Genomic DNA, 19,740 nt, shown 5'->3' with positions numbered 1-19,740 from the left:
GTCCTTCAATGTTCCCGATTTTGTGGGTGCGATTTTCTGCGCTTGTATGTGTGCGTGTGTCTCTGCGTATGAAAACAAAACATGATCGACTATATAATACGTTGGTGTGTGTGTTTGTATTTATACATTGTACACATAATTTGGCTCATACAGTTTACATTTAAACGGCGGATTAAAAGTGCCATTTGTGCTTATGAAGAGAAAGCGTTTACACATTATATACTATAAATATGTTCACTGCACAATCCTAAATGTTCATATAAAAATGACACCAACACGCACACACACTGAGAAAATTGAGTTGATTTTTCTTGTTAGTGGGCAAACGTCGACAGTTACGAAAGGGGATCACACTTCTTTTGAAGCGTAAATAGTTGTTTGCCGTAGTGTTTTTTTTTTGTTTCGTTTCGTCGCAAAATAATTAACTAAGATGTTGTCTGTGATGATTTTTGACGAGAATGACGATGATGGCGACGCCAACATTTACAACAAATAAACGGTTATTTTTCAAATTTTTATCTTATTTTCTCTCTCTACTCATCTAACTAAATTGCCGGAGAGCGGGTAGATGTTGTAAATTGTTTTCTTCTCTGTGTGTATATTTGTATATATATTCTATGTTTAAATTGCATCTGTTTACCGGATTAAAATGAAGCGTTTGTGGTTGGAGCCAAATAATAATAACTCTTCGTTTTGACTTGACATTTCTGGAACATAGCACATTTTCTTCATTGTCTAGCGCTTGTTTTGCCAATTTTTATTGTAAATGTGGTCGACATCTAGAATTGAATCGATATGTTACCACTGTGCCATGCGTATACAAAACAACATATGAGTAAATATATCTCTCGTCTTACAATTGAAAACTATTCTCCCTCAAAATTGTTTGATTGTAGAAAAAGAATACGATAAATGTTCCTTGTTTTTCTCGGTTGGATTCTGTTTCGCTTACTTACACGGAATGGCTGAGAATATAAATGACTTAATGAATCGTGCTTCTGGACATTTGTTGGCCTGACCCCATTTTTACTCTCAGCAATGCAAAATTATAAATTGTGTAGTATGGTTTTTGTTATTGATTCCACTACATTGTCATTACATATTACGAACTTGCATCGTTCACTTTAGATTGTATTATTGTAGACGACTGGTAATTGCAAGTTATCACCATTAGCCAAAGAAATGGAAGTAAAATGCAACAGACATAAGGCAATAAATATTAACAACGCAAACCCGAAGCGAAAAACGAAGGACGAAACATACAATAAATTCAATTTTTCTCTGCTTCGAATTTTAACATCCGACCACCATAGGAAAATGGGGAGAAAGAGAGAAAGAGCGAAAAACGAATGGAAAATGTATCGAAGGCACACGGTGAAAGGGGTGTAAGCTTTCGTAAAAACGTGCTGTGATCGCATGATATTCAATTCCTGAGCTAAGTTCTTCAATCGGATGACGCATTATGTATAGCCAATTTCTTTTCTCATTTGTTTGAGTAAATATTTTATTCGAGTAATTTCACTCTGACATCGTGGTCCTTTTGCGAATCATACTCACACAAACACACAGAGATACACAAAATAGGCTAGTAAACATCAAGCCACACATTTCAAAGTAGTAAAATTTTCATGAACGGTAGAGGATTTATGCCATTTCACTTGGATCGTATGACAACCCATTCATGTGCTCAAAAACGACAAATTGAATTACCAAATTGGACTTGAATGATATATTTGAAATTTGTACGTGTATGCGTTAGCCATGGTGCATTGGTCTAGATATATATCTATGGGCAAATTTCAAATATTATATATGCACCGCATACATGGGCACGGAAAAATTTTAAGGGGGGGGTCCAACAGCCAACCAAAAACCCTAGCAAATCGAAAGAATTTTTCTCTCGAAATACCTTAGCAAAACGGGATTTTTTCGTTTTTTTTTTGGAGATCAAATTTTTGATGAAAATTCCTAGCAAATCGAAAGAATTTTTCGCGAAAAACCCTAGCAATTTTAAAGATTTTCTTCCATTTCTGAAGTTGATTAGTAAAAAAGAAAAAGTCTTCACTTTCCAGTGAAAAATCCCTAGCAAATCGGAAGATTTCTCTGCTGACATCGGGGGGGGGGGGGGGGTGTGATTAGCTTGGACGATTCAAGAGGGGGATCATCCGGGCTTACACCCCCCTGTGCCCATGTATGATGCACCGTATGTATATATTTGCGCTATATAGGTAACTCCAATTGTTCAAATGTGGGTGAGAAATATTGCAATAGCCTTTGTCATTTACACACTGCATCATATCAAACACATGTGTTAAAGACACAATTGTGTTTCCATCGCATGTTTGATGTGTATGCATATATTTTTCGTTTTTTTTTTTTTTGCTCCACATAAATTGTATTTGTGCATCAATTTTTTTTCGGTGGGGGAGTAAGAGGTGTTGTCGTTGAAAAACAGCGTATGTCAATTTAAAACTTAAAATTCTGGTATGAGAATGTGCAACTTTATGATGAAAACAAAAATGCCGAAACAAATTCATATATGTCAAAAGCATTGAACTAACGCCACAAAATAGTTTAGCAATTTGTATATATGCGTAACGCTGTAGCATATATTGCCTTACATTTTCCGACTTCTAAAAGCGCTTATATCCATTTTGAGTTGCAAACTTTAAAACTAAAAGAGCTGAAAATTACCGAAAACGAAAATATAATGAACAGTTCACCATCATTTCGTTTCATTTTATTAGTGGTTCTTTTGAGACCGAATTGCATTCATTTGCCATGGCGTTTATATTCAAATAGAAATATATTTTTGGGATACACATTCCATATATATAGGTTTACATATGGTTTGTTTGCATTTTCATTTATGAATAACAGAGCGCTTGCTTTTCTCTCGGCTTTTTACCCATTCTGGGTTTGTATTTGGCTTTACGTTTGGCTCTATCTCCCAATGTATCTGTTCTATTCATTTATATATGCGTTGAAATTGTGTCGAAATGGAAGTGAATCCAAACCAGGGAATTTGAAATGTTCTTTTTTTATTTTATTATTTGGCTATAAATTTGCAGAATACACACGAATGCAAAAAAATACGAAAGAAATTTATAAATAAACGAAATTAAAGATTCAATTCAATTGAAATGTTCATCAAAAATGTCAGCATTCACTAAATGATGTGACACCATACACAATGTGGATTATACAAAACATTGTCAATAAATTTATTTGTGAAGAGTTTGTGGATGTGATTGTCGACAAAATGGAAGAAATACAGAGAAACAAAAAAAAAAATGAGTGTCAAAAGTCGAATATTAATCGGGGTATGAATTGTATGACACCACTCGAGCAAATTGAAATAAATGAAAACATATTGATGGATAAATATTTAGCTACGTAAAACTAACGTTAGCGAGAATGTCACACACACTTTTTGCTTTGATTGTTTATCTTGCCACTTTCACAATTCTCTATATATACATAATGAATTTGAACATGCTAAGCAAATGAACTATCCAAATAAAATGACCGAACATAGCTTACCGCCCAATTGAAGCTCGGCTGATGCTTGGAAGCTATCGCCATCCTGACGACGTACAACACATTGATACATTCCTTTTTCTTCACGGCCAACATCGGTTATCAGCAATGTATCGCCGGAACGGCTTGATGGCAATTGACGACCATCTTTGTACCATGTTATGTGCTGCATTCCAATTGATATTCCATTGCTTGTGACCGAACAACGAAATTCAGCTGATGCGCCCATATGAACGCTCATTATGCTGGGAACGATGTCCACTTGTAATGGTGTTGTGATGGTTAAACGAAGTTCAGCGCTTGCTTCGCCGCCTGTATTTGAAACGAGGCATTTATATGTACCTGTATAAAAATAAAAAAATAAAATAAAAAACGTTATTCCCACCGACAATTTATACGGTATTTTTATTGAATAAATTTCTTTTGTCTTTTCACTTGGAGCCACCCAGCTAATATTCGCTTGTTTTTCGAGTATCAATATCCCAACAAACATTTTATTTTTATAAAGAAAATTAGTTTTTGTATAACTCCTTTATAGTGTTTTTATAATTATTAAAAAAACAATATCTTTACAATGCCTGTATACGTACTGTATAACAGTTGTATAGACAATTGATAAAAATAGAGGCGAGGCTTGTTTATTTCCTTTCTAACTTCTTTTAAAGCACTAAAAATGTTTTTAAAATAATTATAAAGAAAATCTTTAAAAGCATTATTATAGAAATTATATAGATTTTGTATATCTTTAAAATTCCTTTTTAAAGTCTTCCAAAGAATTTAATAGGCTTTTATAAAATTAAGAATACGAATTCTTTTTATCGCCTATATAAAAACAAACGAGAAAACATTTATATGTACCCTGATCTTCGCTTGTAACGGCTTCAATTGCTAGCACTGGTCCCAGTACCCGAATCCGTGGACCGCTTATAACCGATAGCGATTCAATGTTGTTGTTCGAAAACCATCTAGAAAACAAGAAAATCAGTGTTTGCACATTAAATACATGAAAAGGAAAAAAAATAAATAAGCAAAAAACAACAATTCCAAGAGAAAGAGAGTAAGAGAGAAAATAACAGATTCACGCAAAGCAACGCAAAGTGAGTTTTGCACTTGAACGCAAAATTAAATAAGTCCACTTAGTTTATCTGGCGATGGTTATCAAGCGAAATAAATGGAACCAAATGGATCGAATGCCTCGGCGATATCTGTTTACCGCAACATCCAACACAAATACAATTAGTCCCATTCAAAGAGATGAGTGTTGCTCACTTCTTTACTTTTTGCCCTTCAATAACATCGAATGACTTTATGAGATTTTACATCAATTTGATCTCAAACACACTTTGAATCAATTATCTCTAACAAATAAATTCATGCGGCAAATTCTTACATACAATTTAGCATTTGTACATTGTCGTCCGGTTCGAGACACATCCATTTCGATATGTGTCTAGCACACCAATATGCATCACGTACACACACACTAAACCAGTATGGATTGGTGCGAATGGTTTGAATGGCATGGATACATATGTATAGATATTGTAATATACCGAATAAATTCACTATACGTAAATGTAGGGCAGATATTAGTGAGGTAATTGTGTTGCGCGTCGCTGTTTCTAATTTTCCATATGACTCAAAGTCGATGGTACTTCATGTAACAACAACAAAAAAATGAGAGCCCATCCAAATTTTGGTGGATTCAATTTTTGTGTGTGTGAAATTGGTAAAAAAAAACCACACAGTTGATGCATTGTTCACCTAAAGGATTTGCAAACTGTTTACTTTGAAGAAACTTTGCAGGTAAATGACCACAAAAATCATATTTCATTCGCTGACGTCACCATTGAAAATGCTGATTTCCGCTGAAACTCTGTGTGTGCATTTCCGGACGAAAAACAAACAATTGTACATCACATCAGTTTTTTTTTTTCGGAAAGGCCAGTTTGTGATAGACATTTACAGATCTCATGTGTTCGCATTCGTTGAATTCGAGCTTAGCTTCACTTTTCATGTGAGTGACATTGCTATTGCTATCGTTTAGGCAATGATGTGTTATTCGAAGAAGTAGTGGATGTACCGTGCTGCGCCATGCTGTTTTCCCATATTAATGATGAGATACGGCGTACGTGTAATTCATACAGATTGATGGAAATTTCATTCATGCACTTATACGAGAGAGTTTTTCCCATTGTCATGGTATTTGTGTGCACTTGTACATTTATATAGTTCAATTAAATGGCTAAATTGTATGGGTGTTACTGTGTGTGCTGTTGCAAGAAATTTCAACAACAACAACAAAAACAACAAAAATGGAAAGCGAAAAATAGCAAATAGTGAACGCTCTAGCCATTTCATATGTGCATGTGTAAAGCACAATCGTATATTATATAAATTGAAAGATACCAAACGAATTGCAATTCTATTTGGTGTGTTGTGGCCAGCAATTCACATTTATTCACGTCACACAATGTAGATATGAGAGACAAAGAGAAAGAGGAACACACACACACACACACACACAGAGAGAGAGAGAGAGAGAGAGAGAGAGAGAGAGAGAGAGAGAGAGAGAGTGAGAGATAGTGAATAGCGGATAGATAGAGAAAGAAGGCGAGCAACTGTATATATTCTGGTTATGCTACGATAGTTTATCTAGGTATGGCACGAAAAAAGGAAGATATGGCATACACATTCGAATTTCGAATATGCGGACGTAGCTTAATTTTCTGTATAACACCATCTCTCTCGCATCACACACATAACAAACAGTATTCACATATTGCGCAATGCGGTCCGGGGATGCTTTGCACATTCAGGTCAGTTCATGTGAGCCGCCAAAAGCTTTTGCAATTTTTTTTGTTGCTTTTTTTTCATCTCGCTCTCTCTCCCTCGATGTGTGTGCAATTTTTTTTTATTCGGCGTTATCGTTGGTGCTGCTATTTTGGTTTTTTATTCGTTTGTATTACTGTGCGCGCTGTCAATTTCTTCCGCATGCTAGTTATTTCGTGAGCAGTACATATAGATGATGTGGTATTTGAATCGAAAATATATCCACACACTCATCATATGAACTCGTTCATACAAATAAAATATACGTATTATATCAATTCCAGTAAGCTTCGACACTGAATTTCAGAATTCTGAATTCCAATATTATGTAATGTATGCTTTACAGCAGTGGCTTCATAACGCTTACATTTTTTTTTCTCGTAATACATTTTTCGTGCGGATTACTTTTTTGTCGGAATACTTTAACGTACTACACATGCCATGACTCATACATTCATAAACATTCGTTGGTCTCTTAAATATTATTACCTAACATATATGCGCTACACATGTACCCAATATGCTCGTCTTAATGAAAGAGAAAAAGGCAAAAATTCTGATCGTTTCTATCAACAACATTTTTCCATCGACTGAATTTGTTGTCCAGTGCACAGCAGTAACCAACAACATTTTCACAGCTTATACAGAAAAATAAAAATCGAATTTTCCTCTACTCCCGACTCAACTACATATATTTTCAACTTCCATATCAACCGCTTTTTTTGCCTTTGTCTACAGAAATGCCTGCGTCGAAACAAAAACGAAAGATTTGACGTGATTTGATCACACTCAAACAAGGGGAAAACTGGGGGACCGAGTGCTTTTTTTTTTCATACAAAGTGTGTCAATCGGAAGAAAAATTGTAGAGTCACAATGAACTTCATTGAATGAAGTCTATGGTAATCAAATTAATTTTATTTTCTGATGCGTCTTTGCCTAAGTTTTAATTCGTCAACGTCAAAGAATTGCTGATACAGAAGTTTTCAAATGATTTTCCCCTTGCAATCAAGCTCCAGTCGATGTACGTAAGCAAAAAAAAAAAAACAAAGAAAAATAAAAACAAGGCAAAGAAAAGAATCGAGTAAAATATAAAAAGGAAAATAAATCTTTATGTTTTCTTTTCTTATGCCTCATAAGATGTGCTATGATTGTTATTGTTGTGGAAAATAAGAAGAAAGAACAAAAAAACTAAAGCGAAACAAAACGCTGAGAAAATATTAAAACGCTTTGAAGCGCAAAGAACTAAAAATCGCACACAAAAAGTGAATACTTTTCTGACTATTCTTTCAGCACGATAATAATTATAATTAATCAAAATTTTTATGTGACATTTTATAAGCTTGATTATAGTTGCAGATGATGGCGTAAAAGATTTGACAAAAATTAGGCATGAGTTCGGTGACAGAAATCTCACAGACACACCATGACGACAAAAAAAAAACCGAATCACTCGAAAACTCATTTTATGCTCTCGTCGAAAGTGTTTTATCGAATAATTGTGGCATTTCTATTTGCTCTCTGTTTGCGATAATATCATAAAATCGAGCAAATAATAAATGGGCAATTAGGTGGCCAGTGGCGCAGCAATAATAAATCTGCTGTAATTCGAAATAATCAATTTATATATGGATAGAATGTTGTTTGTTCATTCGTACTCAAAAACATCCATCTCGATGAGAGGGAGAGGTGAAAAGGCATCCAATCAAATAACATTGAAACCGCATAAACGCACAATGAGAACGTGACATTTGAAAAAAAAACGACATCAAACCAAATGACCGCTGAAACATTTCAATTTCGCACACAATACTGTCAAAGTCCACTTCGTCAACGTCCTACTTTCATTCTCACGTGCTCAGATAAATGATAAATGATTAGTATCCTCAGCATAGTTGAACGTCAAAATGAATAGAAGCGAAAAACTTTGCTATTACAAACTTAGTTTGAAGCGATTTTCAACTTTGCTGAAGTCATTTAATCAATTTTCATTTTTTTCTGCACAAAAATTGATGCGACAAACAGTAAACCACACAATCCTCTTTTATTCAATTTATATTTTCAAACAAATTTGACAGATGAGTGCAATCGTAATAAACATTCAACAAAAATTACCTGTATTCTGGAGATGGACATCCTTGAGCAATGCACAATAAAACGGCTCCTTCATCGTGTGCCACCGTCACATGGTTCGTATGCTCAACAACACTTGGTGCAATAATACCTCGTTGATCTAGTTTCAAATTAATAAAATCGTAATTAATATTGTATCATCAAAATAGAAAAGCGAATAATAAACATTCGACTGAATACATGCCTTTCCCATTCGGCGCCCAACATAGGAATGTATTAAGCAATCAAATAATGTAATTTTCATAAAGTGTGCGAGTTATGGGAAAGTTATGAGAGTCGGTAATGGTTATGAAAATTCGATCGACAAACATAAAAACAAAATTCCAGACTTTTTCGGAAGCGAAATGCGTTTAAATATACCAAAAAGCGATGTCATTTTTGAATAAATAAACAATTGGAAAGTTTTCTGTGAAAAAATTGCGGAAATTGATGATTTCATGTTTGTGTGTCCATCTTTGGAAGAAAGCGCTTTAACGGACTGATTGATTCGTTCACATGTCGCATCATTTGCCATGACGTAAATGAATCAACGTTGTATTTCGTTTTAAACAAGGCGAAATCTAAAAAAAAAATCAGATTGTTCATCAACATTTGTTGAACAAAATTGAGGTCTGAGAAACTTTATACGCTTTAGCCTTGATTTATAATTCTGGCACCAAGCCCGCATATTACTCAAATGTTTCGCCCTTTTATATGGTGAAAAAAGGAATCGTATTCACAGCCGGTTCGTTGGGATTAAATTTCTTTGCGCGCCGTTGAAAGCAAAGATTACCTCGGTTGAATTATAGCAGGTCAGTGCATTTGATACAGCAGGTCACAGTTCATGGTATAAACTTTCTATATAAAAATCATACAATGTGACGATGATATTTTCTCAAGTTAAATAGAGATAGAGAATATTTATACCATCATCACCAGGAAACATCATTTAACCTCGAAAAGAGTTTTTTTTGTTCGGATCTTTTGTTTTTAATTAATAAGATTTACACACTGTGAATTAGCTAGTTTGTGTGTGTGTGTATGGCACATCTTCAATTCCATTCATTGTCAAGTTTTCGAAAGGTATAACATGGGTCTTGAGCACGCATTTCAATTTCACATTATCAATGAACTATGTAATTCGGCAATTATGTGCGATGAGACGAATTCCAAAAGTCAAACACACTGCTCGTTAGCACAAGTGTATAACACGAAAGAGATACAACAAAATGCCATGAAAGCGAATCTGCGGTGTCTATGCTATGCAAATATAATTTCCATTGTACTTATATATGTACAGCGGTAAAATCGATTCCAAGAAATGCACACGCCTAGTCAAATCATAATTCCAAAAAGTTTACAGTGAAATTTCAACATACACATATATAGAGACGTTGAAAACATAAACGCTTAATATCATATGAATGGTTGAGAAAAATCATGACTCAAATTATTTCTAATTTTCAAAAATCAAACATAGAAAAATGTGCATTACAAAGAGTGAAAATTTAAAAACAACTCAAAAGATCGATTCATCATCATTCATTGTGATCCACAACATGCATTTATTACGTATCTTTTATCGTAAATATGAATTCATGACAAAACTGAATCTGATATAAGTTTTGCGATACAAATAATTTTTGATGGACTTTTCAATGCCTGTATGATATCGTAATCATGTGAAAATTTGCAGAGGTTATTTTTTCACAAAAAGCCTTTACCTTACACACTGGGTGTGTGCGAAAAAGTAAAATTCCATTGAAACATAAAAAAATATCCCGAATGTAGGCAAATTTGAATCATAAAATTTGAACACGCAAGAGTGAAACAAAATAAATATCCATGTGGTATTTTTTTACGTTTCAATTATTAATATTTTTTTTCCAAATTTCATTCATAATAATTTTTTCCTTATGTTTCATTCTTCAAATTAAAAATATTTGAGTCATGATTTTTCTCAGGCATTCATATGTGAACTTGACACAGATAACAATATCAAACATATAATGGTAAACATCGTCTTATTCCAAATACACATTGTTGTGAGACAGAAAGATGAATGATGAAAGTAGATGAGTTTGATTCACCGTGTGGAACGAGGACAAAAGAGATGAGAAAAGAAAAAAAAACCGAGATGAACTTACCGTTTATTCGAACTTTTGCCGATGAGCTTGCAACCACTTGCCTTGTTAGTCGATGCATAGTGCGGCATCGATACGAGGGAAATCGATCGTTGTATTCTGAAAATTGACAAATAAACTCATTTAAAAAGAGTGACGAAAATGAATTGAAATCGCCAAAACACTTCGGGGTCTTATGAAAAGCGCACGAAAAAATACCGTTCAACTTTTCGGCAACTTTCTGTTCAATAATGCTCCATATTGCTATGAATACATCATTGTATTGAATGTGTTATGTTATATATATCGCTTCGTACTCACCCAAATTATGTATAAGAAGTTCACCCGTAGGCAGTAAATGAAATTTGCCATCTGAATCGGTCCGCGTCAAACGTTACGGCGAGAGAAGAGAAGTGAGAGAAAAAAAAACACGAATAAAACGAACAAATTAAGATTAAGCAAGTGTCAAAAAATCGTGTTTGATGAAAATTGTGTGAGCCATGTCTGCTGGCTTTTCCATATATATATATATTTTTTTTATTCCCCGGCAATTTTTTCGATTCTATGAACACGAGCACCAGTTTTGAATGCAATATGAGAGCGGCGAAAAAAAAGCCATTGCTTATCGCTGAAATTGAATTTTTGAATCAAATATGAATAATGTGATTTGGATCATCTCCGTGTATTGGTATGTTTAGATAGACACGATACTATTTGGAATGTGGATGCTTGTAGCCAAAGTATACATATTATTTGACTGATGAAAATTTAATCAAACGCAAAGAAGCAAGTTAAATTATATTCGGATATTTATTTTCGATACTTCCACTGAATTTTTGCGTGTAAAAAGATATTTAAAATGTGAACAACAACAACAATAAAGAAGAAGGAATGCATTTTCTCCATTTGGAGCGTTAAAAATACTGAAAAATAAGATACATCGATGATATTGTCGTTTTTTGCTAATCTTCTGGCTGGGCTATTTACATAACATTCCGAAAACTGTACGAATCAATCAAATGAAATGAGCGGAAATTTATTTAAATTGAATTAAATAAAATTGGAAAGGAAAGAAAAAAAAAACATGTCTATCTATTAGAATATCGTCTTGAAAAATGAATATGAGAAATATGATAAATTTGTTATGCGCGAAAGGAAGAAAGAATGCGATATTGAAATGTTGACTTGCACGATTTTCCCTTCTCAAGTGGAAAATGGTTCTTGCTCACTTTTGCTGGTCTCATCGTATTTCATTATGTTTCTTTTTTTAAATAAATGAATATATTTTTTGTTGTTATATATGGTTGAAATGTTTTATAATTTTGTAGCGTTTTTATTTTAAAGATGGAAATCTAAGTGTATTACCTCCTTGTAAAGATGGATATATATAAAATGCAGGTTCTTGAACCCACGAAACCACTCGAACTAGTTCCTTAACAAATGTCGGTATAACACATCGCAATATCGCCGAACAACCTCTTGATGCAGCCAATACCTCTACGTCGACTTTGTATGCTTGGGCCACAACTACGGAGTAAAACGAAATAATTTTAAAATAAAAAAGAAACAACAACAAACGGTTTGTACACATGAAAATAGAAGTAGAAACCATAGAGAAAGTTGACGTGGAAAAATTGCAATGAAAGAGGAATTATATCAAAACATATTATTTTGTTCAGTTGTATATATATTCTGCTGTCTCAGTTTGTTTCGTTTCCTCGTTTCGGATTTTTTGCTTGGTGCTGTTTTCTTCTTTGTTTTTTTTTTTTTACTTTGTGCTATTATTTTTGTGCTCTGTCACCAAATTGATTGCGGAAAGAGCAGCAGTGAAGCAAATTGTGTGCAAGCGTATGTAGTTTGTAGCAACAGTGTGCTCTCTTTCAGTGCAACGCACACTTCAGCGGTGAAACAAGCAAGTGAAACAGTAAAGCTTTCGCAATAAACGTGGAAAATTCGACGCCTAATGTTTAAAACATGTGAGAGATATAAAACAAAATCAAATAAACATGAAATGCGGATTTGAATATGCCAAGCATCCAAACATAAACTGTGCCATGCGTGTGTGTGTGTGAGAGAGAGTCTGTTATTGGGGTCCATTTACATTTAATCAAAAATGTATAGTTGAGTGAGCGTGCGTCTCTTTTGGAGCTTCGTATTTATTTATATTATACTTTTTTTTTCTTCGTATTTGAGCTTTGCCGTACGAAGAAATAAGAAATCGCAACAAGAGAGTTTTACTCATTTTTATCTGCGTACAAAAGAATTGCTATTTTAAGCACACAGCGACGTGGTGTGTATTGTTGTTTGTCATATTCTCAAAAAGTTGCGACATAATATCACAAATGGCTTCATGTAATATTTCTTATTTATTAAAATTACATCTTTCGCATTTGATCCCACCAGCACCAGCAAATTCCATTTTTGTAGCGCGCATATAAAATCGTCGTTTCGCAAAAATTCCGTATACTGTTAACATTTTCATGTTCTTCAAATGACTAAGATTACCATCAGCATTTCGCAAGCAATCATATATTATCATGAAAGAGCAAAAGGTGTATATATTGAGGGAATTAGACGAAAAACCATTGCATTTATGTATGTGAGCTGGGGGTGGAGGGAATGTGTTGACTTCTATATATGTAATAGTAATGATGATGATGATGACCGAAACCGTGTTGGTATTTCATGAGCCAACTCCATTCATTGGCGTTCATTTTACTTATTTAATTCATTTCGTGCACTCGGATAACGAACGCAATTGGGAATACGTAGTTTCCACTTTCTAATTGCAGTCGATAATACTCGGTTTTTTTTTCTGCTTCGTAATTGCAAACTCTTTTTCGTTAATTTCAGCATGATGGAAACAAATGAAAGTGTATGCATGACATAACATGATCAAAGCTTTCGGAGTCAAATCAAATTACGGAGAGTGACTGAGAGAGAGGCAGAGGAGGTGGTGAATGGAAAACAGTGCCTCTTTTTGAATAGTATGCATGTATGTAAGTAAGCTGACCCTTAAGCGACAGATGCTAAATTAACCCACATGTGTGTAATCAAATAAGGCAGACGCTGCTATACTATGGCCACATCTTTTGCTTCATTATATTCTTTTTCTTTTTCTTGTTGGTGTGTATGTGTGTTGTGCATTAATTTTTGGCGTCTCATGATTCAACTATTATACGTGTTTGACATTTAACTGATGCTATCATCTCCCTAAAAAGCAAATCACGACTTGAACTAAACAGACACCGAAAACAGAAACCACAACAAAAAATTTCCAACAAACAAAAAAGCACACCGAATTTCTCCATCGTGGCCAATATCAATAATTTATCATTTATGTCGTTTTTGGCTATGGTACACAAACGAATGCAGTGCTAAAGTAATTTTAAGCGTACAAAAAGAAGTGTATCAACATCGTTGTAATAAGAAAATATATTTTCATTCACTGTGACTCTCTTCGTCAAAAGCTTGTTATGTTAATCTTAGACGAAAATTTCATTTTATCTACTTAAATATTGCCCGTTATTTGTATATTCAGTGTGTTTGTGTGTGTTCACGTTTCATCAACAACCGCCGAATCACTGCGAAACGCTTTGGCAAAAGTACAATTTTTCTAGTCTTCGGGTGTCATTCAATGTTGTAAATTGGCTTAAAATATGTGAAAATATGCTGTGCACAATATTTGGTGCGCTTTATTAAATTTTCTTCATTAGCAGTATAAAATTCCGTTAACGACACGTTACATTTTAACAACACCGAAAAGACAACAATACTCAGAGCCCGTTCAGATACACACACACACACGTTGCTTTCTCGCTCTCGCTTTTAATATCAACAGACACAAGATGGGATCATGAATAGAACGTATCATTTTATGCGATGCTATAAAATGAATGTGAGAAGAAGAAGAGAAAAAAACAAAGACCTGGCGCTTTAAAATGTACTGCATTGAGGTTGTGATAGTAAAATGGATTAGGTAGATTCATCCAATGCGTTTTCATTGGCTTCGTAATTGATGTGAAATAGTAATTTTGGCGCTTGTGCAATGTAAAGCGGAGCACTGATTCAATTAGGTGTCGTCTTCGAATTTTTCAATAAAAATTTGGATTTTTGCATGGGTTTTTTATTTTCGGTTGGTAATATCTATGTTTGAGTTTGCAAATCATTTCATTCGGCAAACGGTTGTATTCCTTATGCTAACCGATCAATTCTGTTGTGTTGAATTAGACGAAAAAAAAAATCATTCCGCAAATATTGATTGAAGGTATAGAAATATTAATCACGAATGGAAGAAAGCACATTCTCTGAGTAGATTGAATGTTATGGTATATCTTTCATACATTTTTTTTTTCATCTGGTATTTTTCAATGCCAACATCAACAAATTTTTCATAGCCGCCATCGTTGTTGAAGTCGTTGTTGCCGCCGTTGTGGTTGACAACGCTGGTGTCGACGGTGATGTCGACGGCAGTAGTGGCAAAATCTCGGTTCATCCGACATCGATTTTATTTTTCGTCCTTTTCCGTGCGCTTACACTTTTTCCATTCAAATGCACAGCAATGAATCTAAATACATTCTGAAGCGAGCGTTAAACCAAACATTATAGTTGTAGAGATGAAAATGAACACAGAATATATTGAACATCGAACATACATATATCGCATAGTGTGCGTATAAGTGGAAAATTGAGAATAAAATGTTGTATGCAAGGATGATCGGAACTAAAGTGAAAAATTTTATACGACGAACGGTGATTTTCGAAACGCATATACACAGACACACCTACACACACCACACACCACACACTGTTTGCTCGCATAGTTTCAACCGGATAAATGAAAATAGATGGAATCTAGAATGGACAAAAGAATTACTTTATATTCGTTTATGTTTTGTGTTGAGATCGTAATTATAAGCACACAAAAATGTCAACAGTTTGAACATGCTAAGTAATATTTATGAAGCCAACAACATTAAATTACACATTCACATAATTAAAAATGTGGAAAAAACCATAGACTGTTTTAAAATATGCGGTCGGCACAGACGGTACACGGACCGAGATGTGCAGTGAGGACCGATATAAGCACATCGCCAATGTGCACATTTTTTTTCACATCAATTTGTTTCGTGAATTTTTGTGAAAATGAGCGCACCTGATGATGTATGGTTGTGATACGGTACCATTTTTTTTTAAATTCATCATCTCATCTGTTTGAAAATGGTGTGTAGATTTAAATGATACTTAAAACAGTCCATGGTGAAAAGAGTTGTATAACGCATTTCCTGTTTCAAACCAAATGCGTCAAAAGACCACGTCGAAGTGGGGACAACATTAAAAAAGTCATCAAAAAAATATATACACAGATGAGTATCGAGAAACAAATTGTATCCACATTATATGAAGCATTTTGTTGGTGGTTTCATTATTCGTATACACTGCTGTGTGTGTGCGATTTTTTTCTTTTTCTCTCTCGTTGTAGCGAGTTTTTTTAATGTATAATAATACTGAGAAATCAGCAAAAATAAGTGAATAAAACATTGAAATGCATACTTTAACATTGTGCACAATCACATTTACACAGCGTACAATGAGTATGTACATATTGTTGAGATTTTTTTTTTTAAATATTTTTTATTCTCAGGAATATTTTTTTTCAGCAACAACCAAAAAGTTCCACCAACGCCACATTTTCATTTTGAATTTTCTGGTACACCTTTCCCAGTACCCTTTTATCTCGAATGAAACGAACCATTTCATACGATTCACGAGTATAGGCAATCGTAAACACAGACAACATTCTGTTTTTTTTCCTTCTTCTTGTTCTTTTTTTTTCCATATATATATATAAAGAATGTGTGCGCTCACTATATTTTTGCAAGGACTTTAAAAACCGGAGGGAAAAAAAAGTCATATATAGATGAAGTGCTGTAGAAGAAAAATCTTTGCTGTTGCAATGTTGCCGTTGTCATTGTTGTCGAGCTCCGTGTGCTGCGCGCTTGTCTTTATCTTTTAGTCTCTCTCATTTTTAAATCAATGCATTTACCGAGAAACAGCAACGCAAACTAAGCAAAAACACAAGAAATGGTAACAACATCAAATGCAAAAGAGGGACGAGGACAAAGACGAAAAAAAACCGATCCAGTTCCGGCTGTGTAGATGTTTTTTTTTAATATGATGGAAAAACATGAAGAAATCACTGACATGTCGAAACGAAAGAAAAGTAATATGCCGCTTTGTAAAACAGTAGCGCCATTGAATGCGCGGCTGCGACACAAAATGAATGTCCATGAATTAGAATTGCACTGCTGCCGGTTACTGATACTCTGATGTTGATGTTATTATATAACATTTATTATGTGATTCATTCGCATAAATCATGCACACATTCACACATCAGTTAAGGGCACAGTATGATATCGGTTCTGTGATACAGTACGAATGCGATTGATGCATGCAACAGCAGAAAAAAAGAAATTCATTCGCATTTGATTTTTTTTTCTCTCACTGAGATGCAACTGTGACAGCAATGTAAATCGCATCATTGCATGAAAGCGTAAGCCTTTTGGGCAAATTTTCTTCAGTTACATTTTAAACAAATGTGGAATGGGTGGAATCGGTGTGTAGCAAGCAGGGCAATTGCAATGTGTTAACACACACATGAATGCGATTGTTGATTCTAAAATCAAAGATGGCAATAGCAAAAGTCGATGTTGTCATTTTTATTTGTAATGTTGTTGGTTTTTTTTTTGCATTCATTTCTGTATGCTGCATAAAGTCATCGCCAAAAATACATAAGAGATATATATGTGAAAGGGTAGCAAAAAAAGGAATGATGAAAAATGTTATACATGTTGTCTCATCTACATATTTGTAAATTGGCGTTGTTCGCAAATGTGCATAAGAATAAAAGTCAAAGTCGGCAAGCGAAAGGAAGACAGATGGGAGCGAGAGAGAGAGAGAGAGTGAATAAACGTTGCATGCACTGTATTAGTGTATGTGTGATGGAATTGCGCGAGCGAATGTCGTGCAAATAATCTTCAACACGCAAACATGTTTACGTCCACGTTATAAAGAGATATCGTGAACTTTAGCAATGAATGTGTCCATTTTTATTTACTCTTATGCATTTGTTCTGCTTCGTGTATCTGTCGCTATTCTTTTTTGTTGTCCCATCTTCATCTTTTTTTTCGTGCAGTTTTTTGTTATCTATGCTTCTTTTTATATGCACAACCCAACAATTGTGCGATCCGTTCTTCTAGCTGTCTGCTGTTTTTAGTGTTCACCGTGTGTACAAAACCGTAAACCATTCCATTCGGAAGAAACGTTACAGAAAATTATCTCAATTGATGAAAATATTTATTGACATTTAATGATGACAACAATATGGCAGTCAACGTCGGAGACAAAGTTGTTTAGATATGCAAATTTAATCATTCTGTTTTCGAAATTCCATTACATTATTCAACATGGTGTATGTAGGTTTTGCTCGTTTATTCGGCGTTGCCTTCACCGGCGCGACGGAGCGAAACGACCGAAGAATTGCAAAGAAGAACAAAAAAAAAATGAAGGAAGAAGAAGAAGAAGACGACAGAAAAAAAAACTATGAGAAGAGGATAGTATACAAATTGGACAATCATGTTTATCACTGAATGGAATGACGTTTTATTTATATTCAACGTTCATCCATTTTTCTTTTCTTCTTTTACTGCAAAATTTAAATAATGTAACAAGTTCGATAAAAAGCACCGTAATCACGGGCAACCATAACAACAGGTTAACTTATTCAAAAAGTTTTTGTTTTGTTTTGCTTTGCTTCGCCTCTCGTTCTTCTCTTCATTTTTCGTTTTTCGTTCCGTTTTAGTTTTCCTCCTCAGTTTGTTTGCTTGCATTTCTGCCAAGTGCGTATGTGTACGCATTCATATGAATTGGTGATATATTTCATATATATGGAAAGGGATTGAATGTATCTAGCATCTATTTCGTACTATACCGTGGTATACAATCGAACTTTACTAATAGATGTAACCACATTCCACACAGATGTGGTGATCGAACATTGCTTTCATTAAAATGTTCGAAATGTATGATGGCTGCCAATTGGACTGTAATTTTCTTCTTTTTTTTGCTTTCGGTTCATGAGAAACGCCCTTTCCATTTGCAATTTTCGATAAAACATCAATGTAAAATGAATTGAGGTAGGATGACTGTCCGAAAAAGGAGCATACGTATTGATTACGTATTGATTTTTGTATGCACAAATGCTTAATTGCTAAACCGTCCATATTTGCTGTGGCATATTTTCTATTGAGCATCATATTTGATCATTGATTGGATGACAAGAAGTGTATTACTGTTTAAAATGTTTTTGGGTCGATGAGCGAATAAATGAAATGTAAGATCTATGCTTTGCATACCGATTTTAATTTTCTTTGGCAAACTCTTGTTTTTTCAGACATCAAAAGAGATATTTTCGCTCAAACAAATTTAATAGAGATTGGAATTACTACGGCGCCAAATATTACACAAAAAAAAAGTGATGTATATAAATTAGAGGGAGAAAACGGAGCCAACAAATTGAAAAGTCTTTACTTCCGTTGCACTTGTGGTGCACAGAATCATGGTTATTTTCACTTGAATGGTGTTTTATACATTGTATTTTTTCATATATATATTTGTTCCGTCTTAATGCCAACCCCAAACGGACGTCTCTCATTGATTGATGCGATCAAGATAAACAGGTTTATTAACCGACGTTATCGTTTCATCATCAACGCCACTTGTCACGTCATTCACTCGGTTTGATTTTCATTCTCAGTTTTGATGCAGCCGATGGTGTGTATTCATCGCTGAATTTGTATATATTTGCGTTTATGTTGTGGACCTTCGATGAGATGCGAACCAGCTCACGAAACGACTGTGACTTAGTCGTTTTATTAGTGGATTTTTATTGTGAGTGCAAGTGTACGCAGTGAGTAGCCAATTTTTTTTTTATGACTCGAGGGCAGTCTGGAATGAGATTTATCATTATTAGACTGATTTAAAATATGGTAACGCATATGAAGAGAAATGGATATCATGCTTTTTTATGTCACATGAAACAACAACAGCAAAAAAAAATTGTGGTCGAATT

The 19,740-nt window shown here is 34.4% G+C and overlaps 1 protein-coding gene across 6 annotated transcripts in view; it reads right to left on the bottom strand.

Moving 5' to 3' along the window:
* LOC116338584 (Down syndrome cell adhesion molecule-like protein Dscam2) overlaps positions 1–19,740 on the bottom strand; it is a 59,972-nt gene that overhangs the window by 26,112 nt on the left and 14,120 nt on the right. For all 6 annotated transcript variants that reach the window (XM_031763951.1, XM_031763961.1, XM_031763978.1 and 3 more), the window contains exons 3-8: positions 11,970–12,131; positions 10,926–10,976; positions 10,629–10,724; positions 8,485–8,602; positions 4,399–4,505; positions 3,544–3,882 (exon numbers count right to left, since the gene is read on the bottom strand). In XM_031763951.1, coding sequence (XP_031619811.1) covers positions 3,544–3,882; positions 4,399–4,505; positions 8,485–8,602; positions 10,629–10,724; positions 10,926–10,976; positions 11,970–12,131 — 873 coding nt within the window. The remainder of the gene's footprint in view (positions 1–3,543; positions 3,883–4,398; positions 4,506–8,484; positions 8,603–10,628; positions 10,725–10,925; positions 10,977–11,969; positions 12,132–19,740) is intronic.

The sequence above is a fragment of the Contarinia nasturtii genome, unplaced genomic scaffold (genome assembly GCF_009176525.2).
Source record: "Contarinia nasturtii isolate CC-2019 unplaced genomic scaffold, AAFC_CNas_1.1 Cnas_scaffold_78, whole genome shotgun sequence".
Lineage (NCBI taxonomy): Eukaryota > Metazoa > Arthropoda > Insecta > Diptera > Cecidomyiidae > Contarinia > Contarinia nasturtii.
This window is presented reverse-complemented; position numbering and strand designations above follow the sequence as displayed.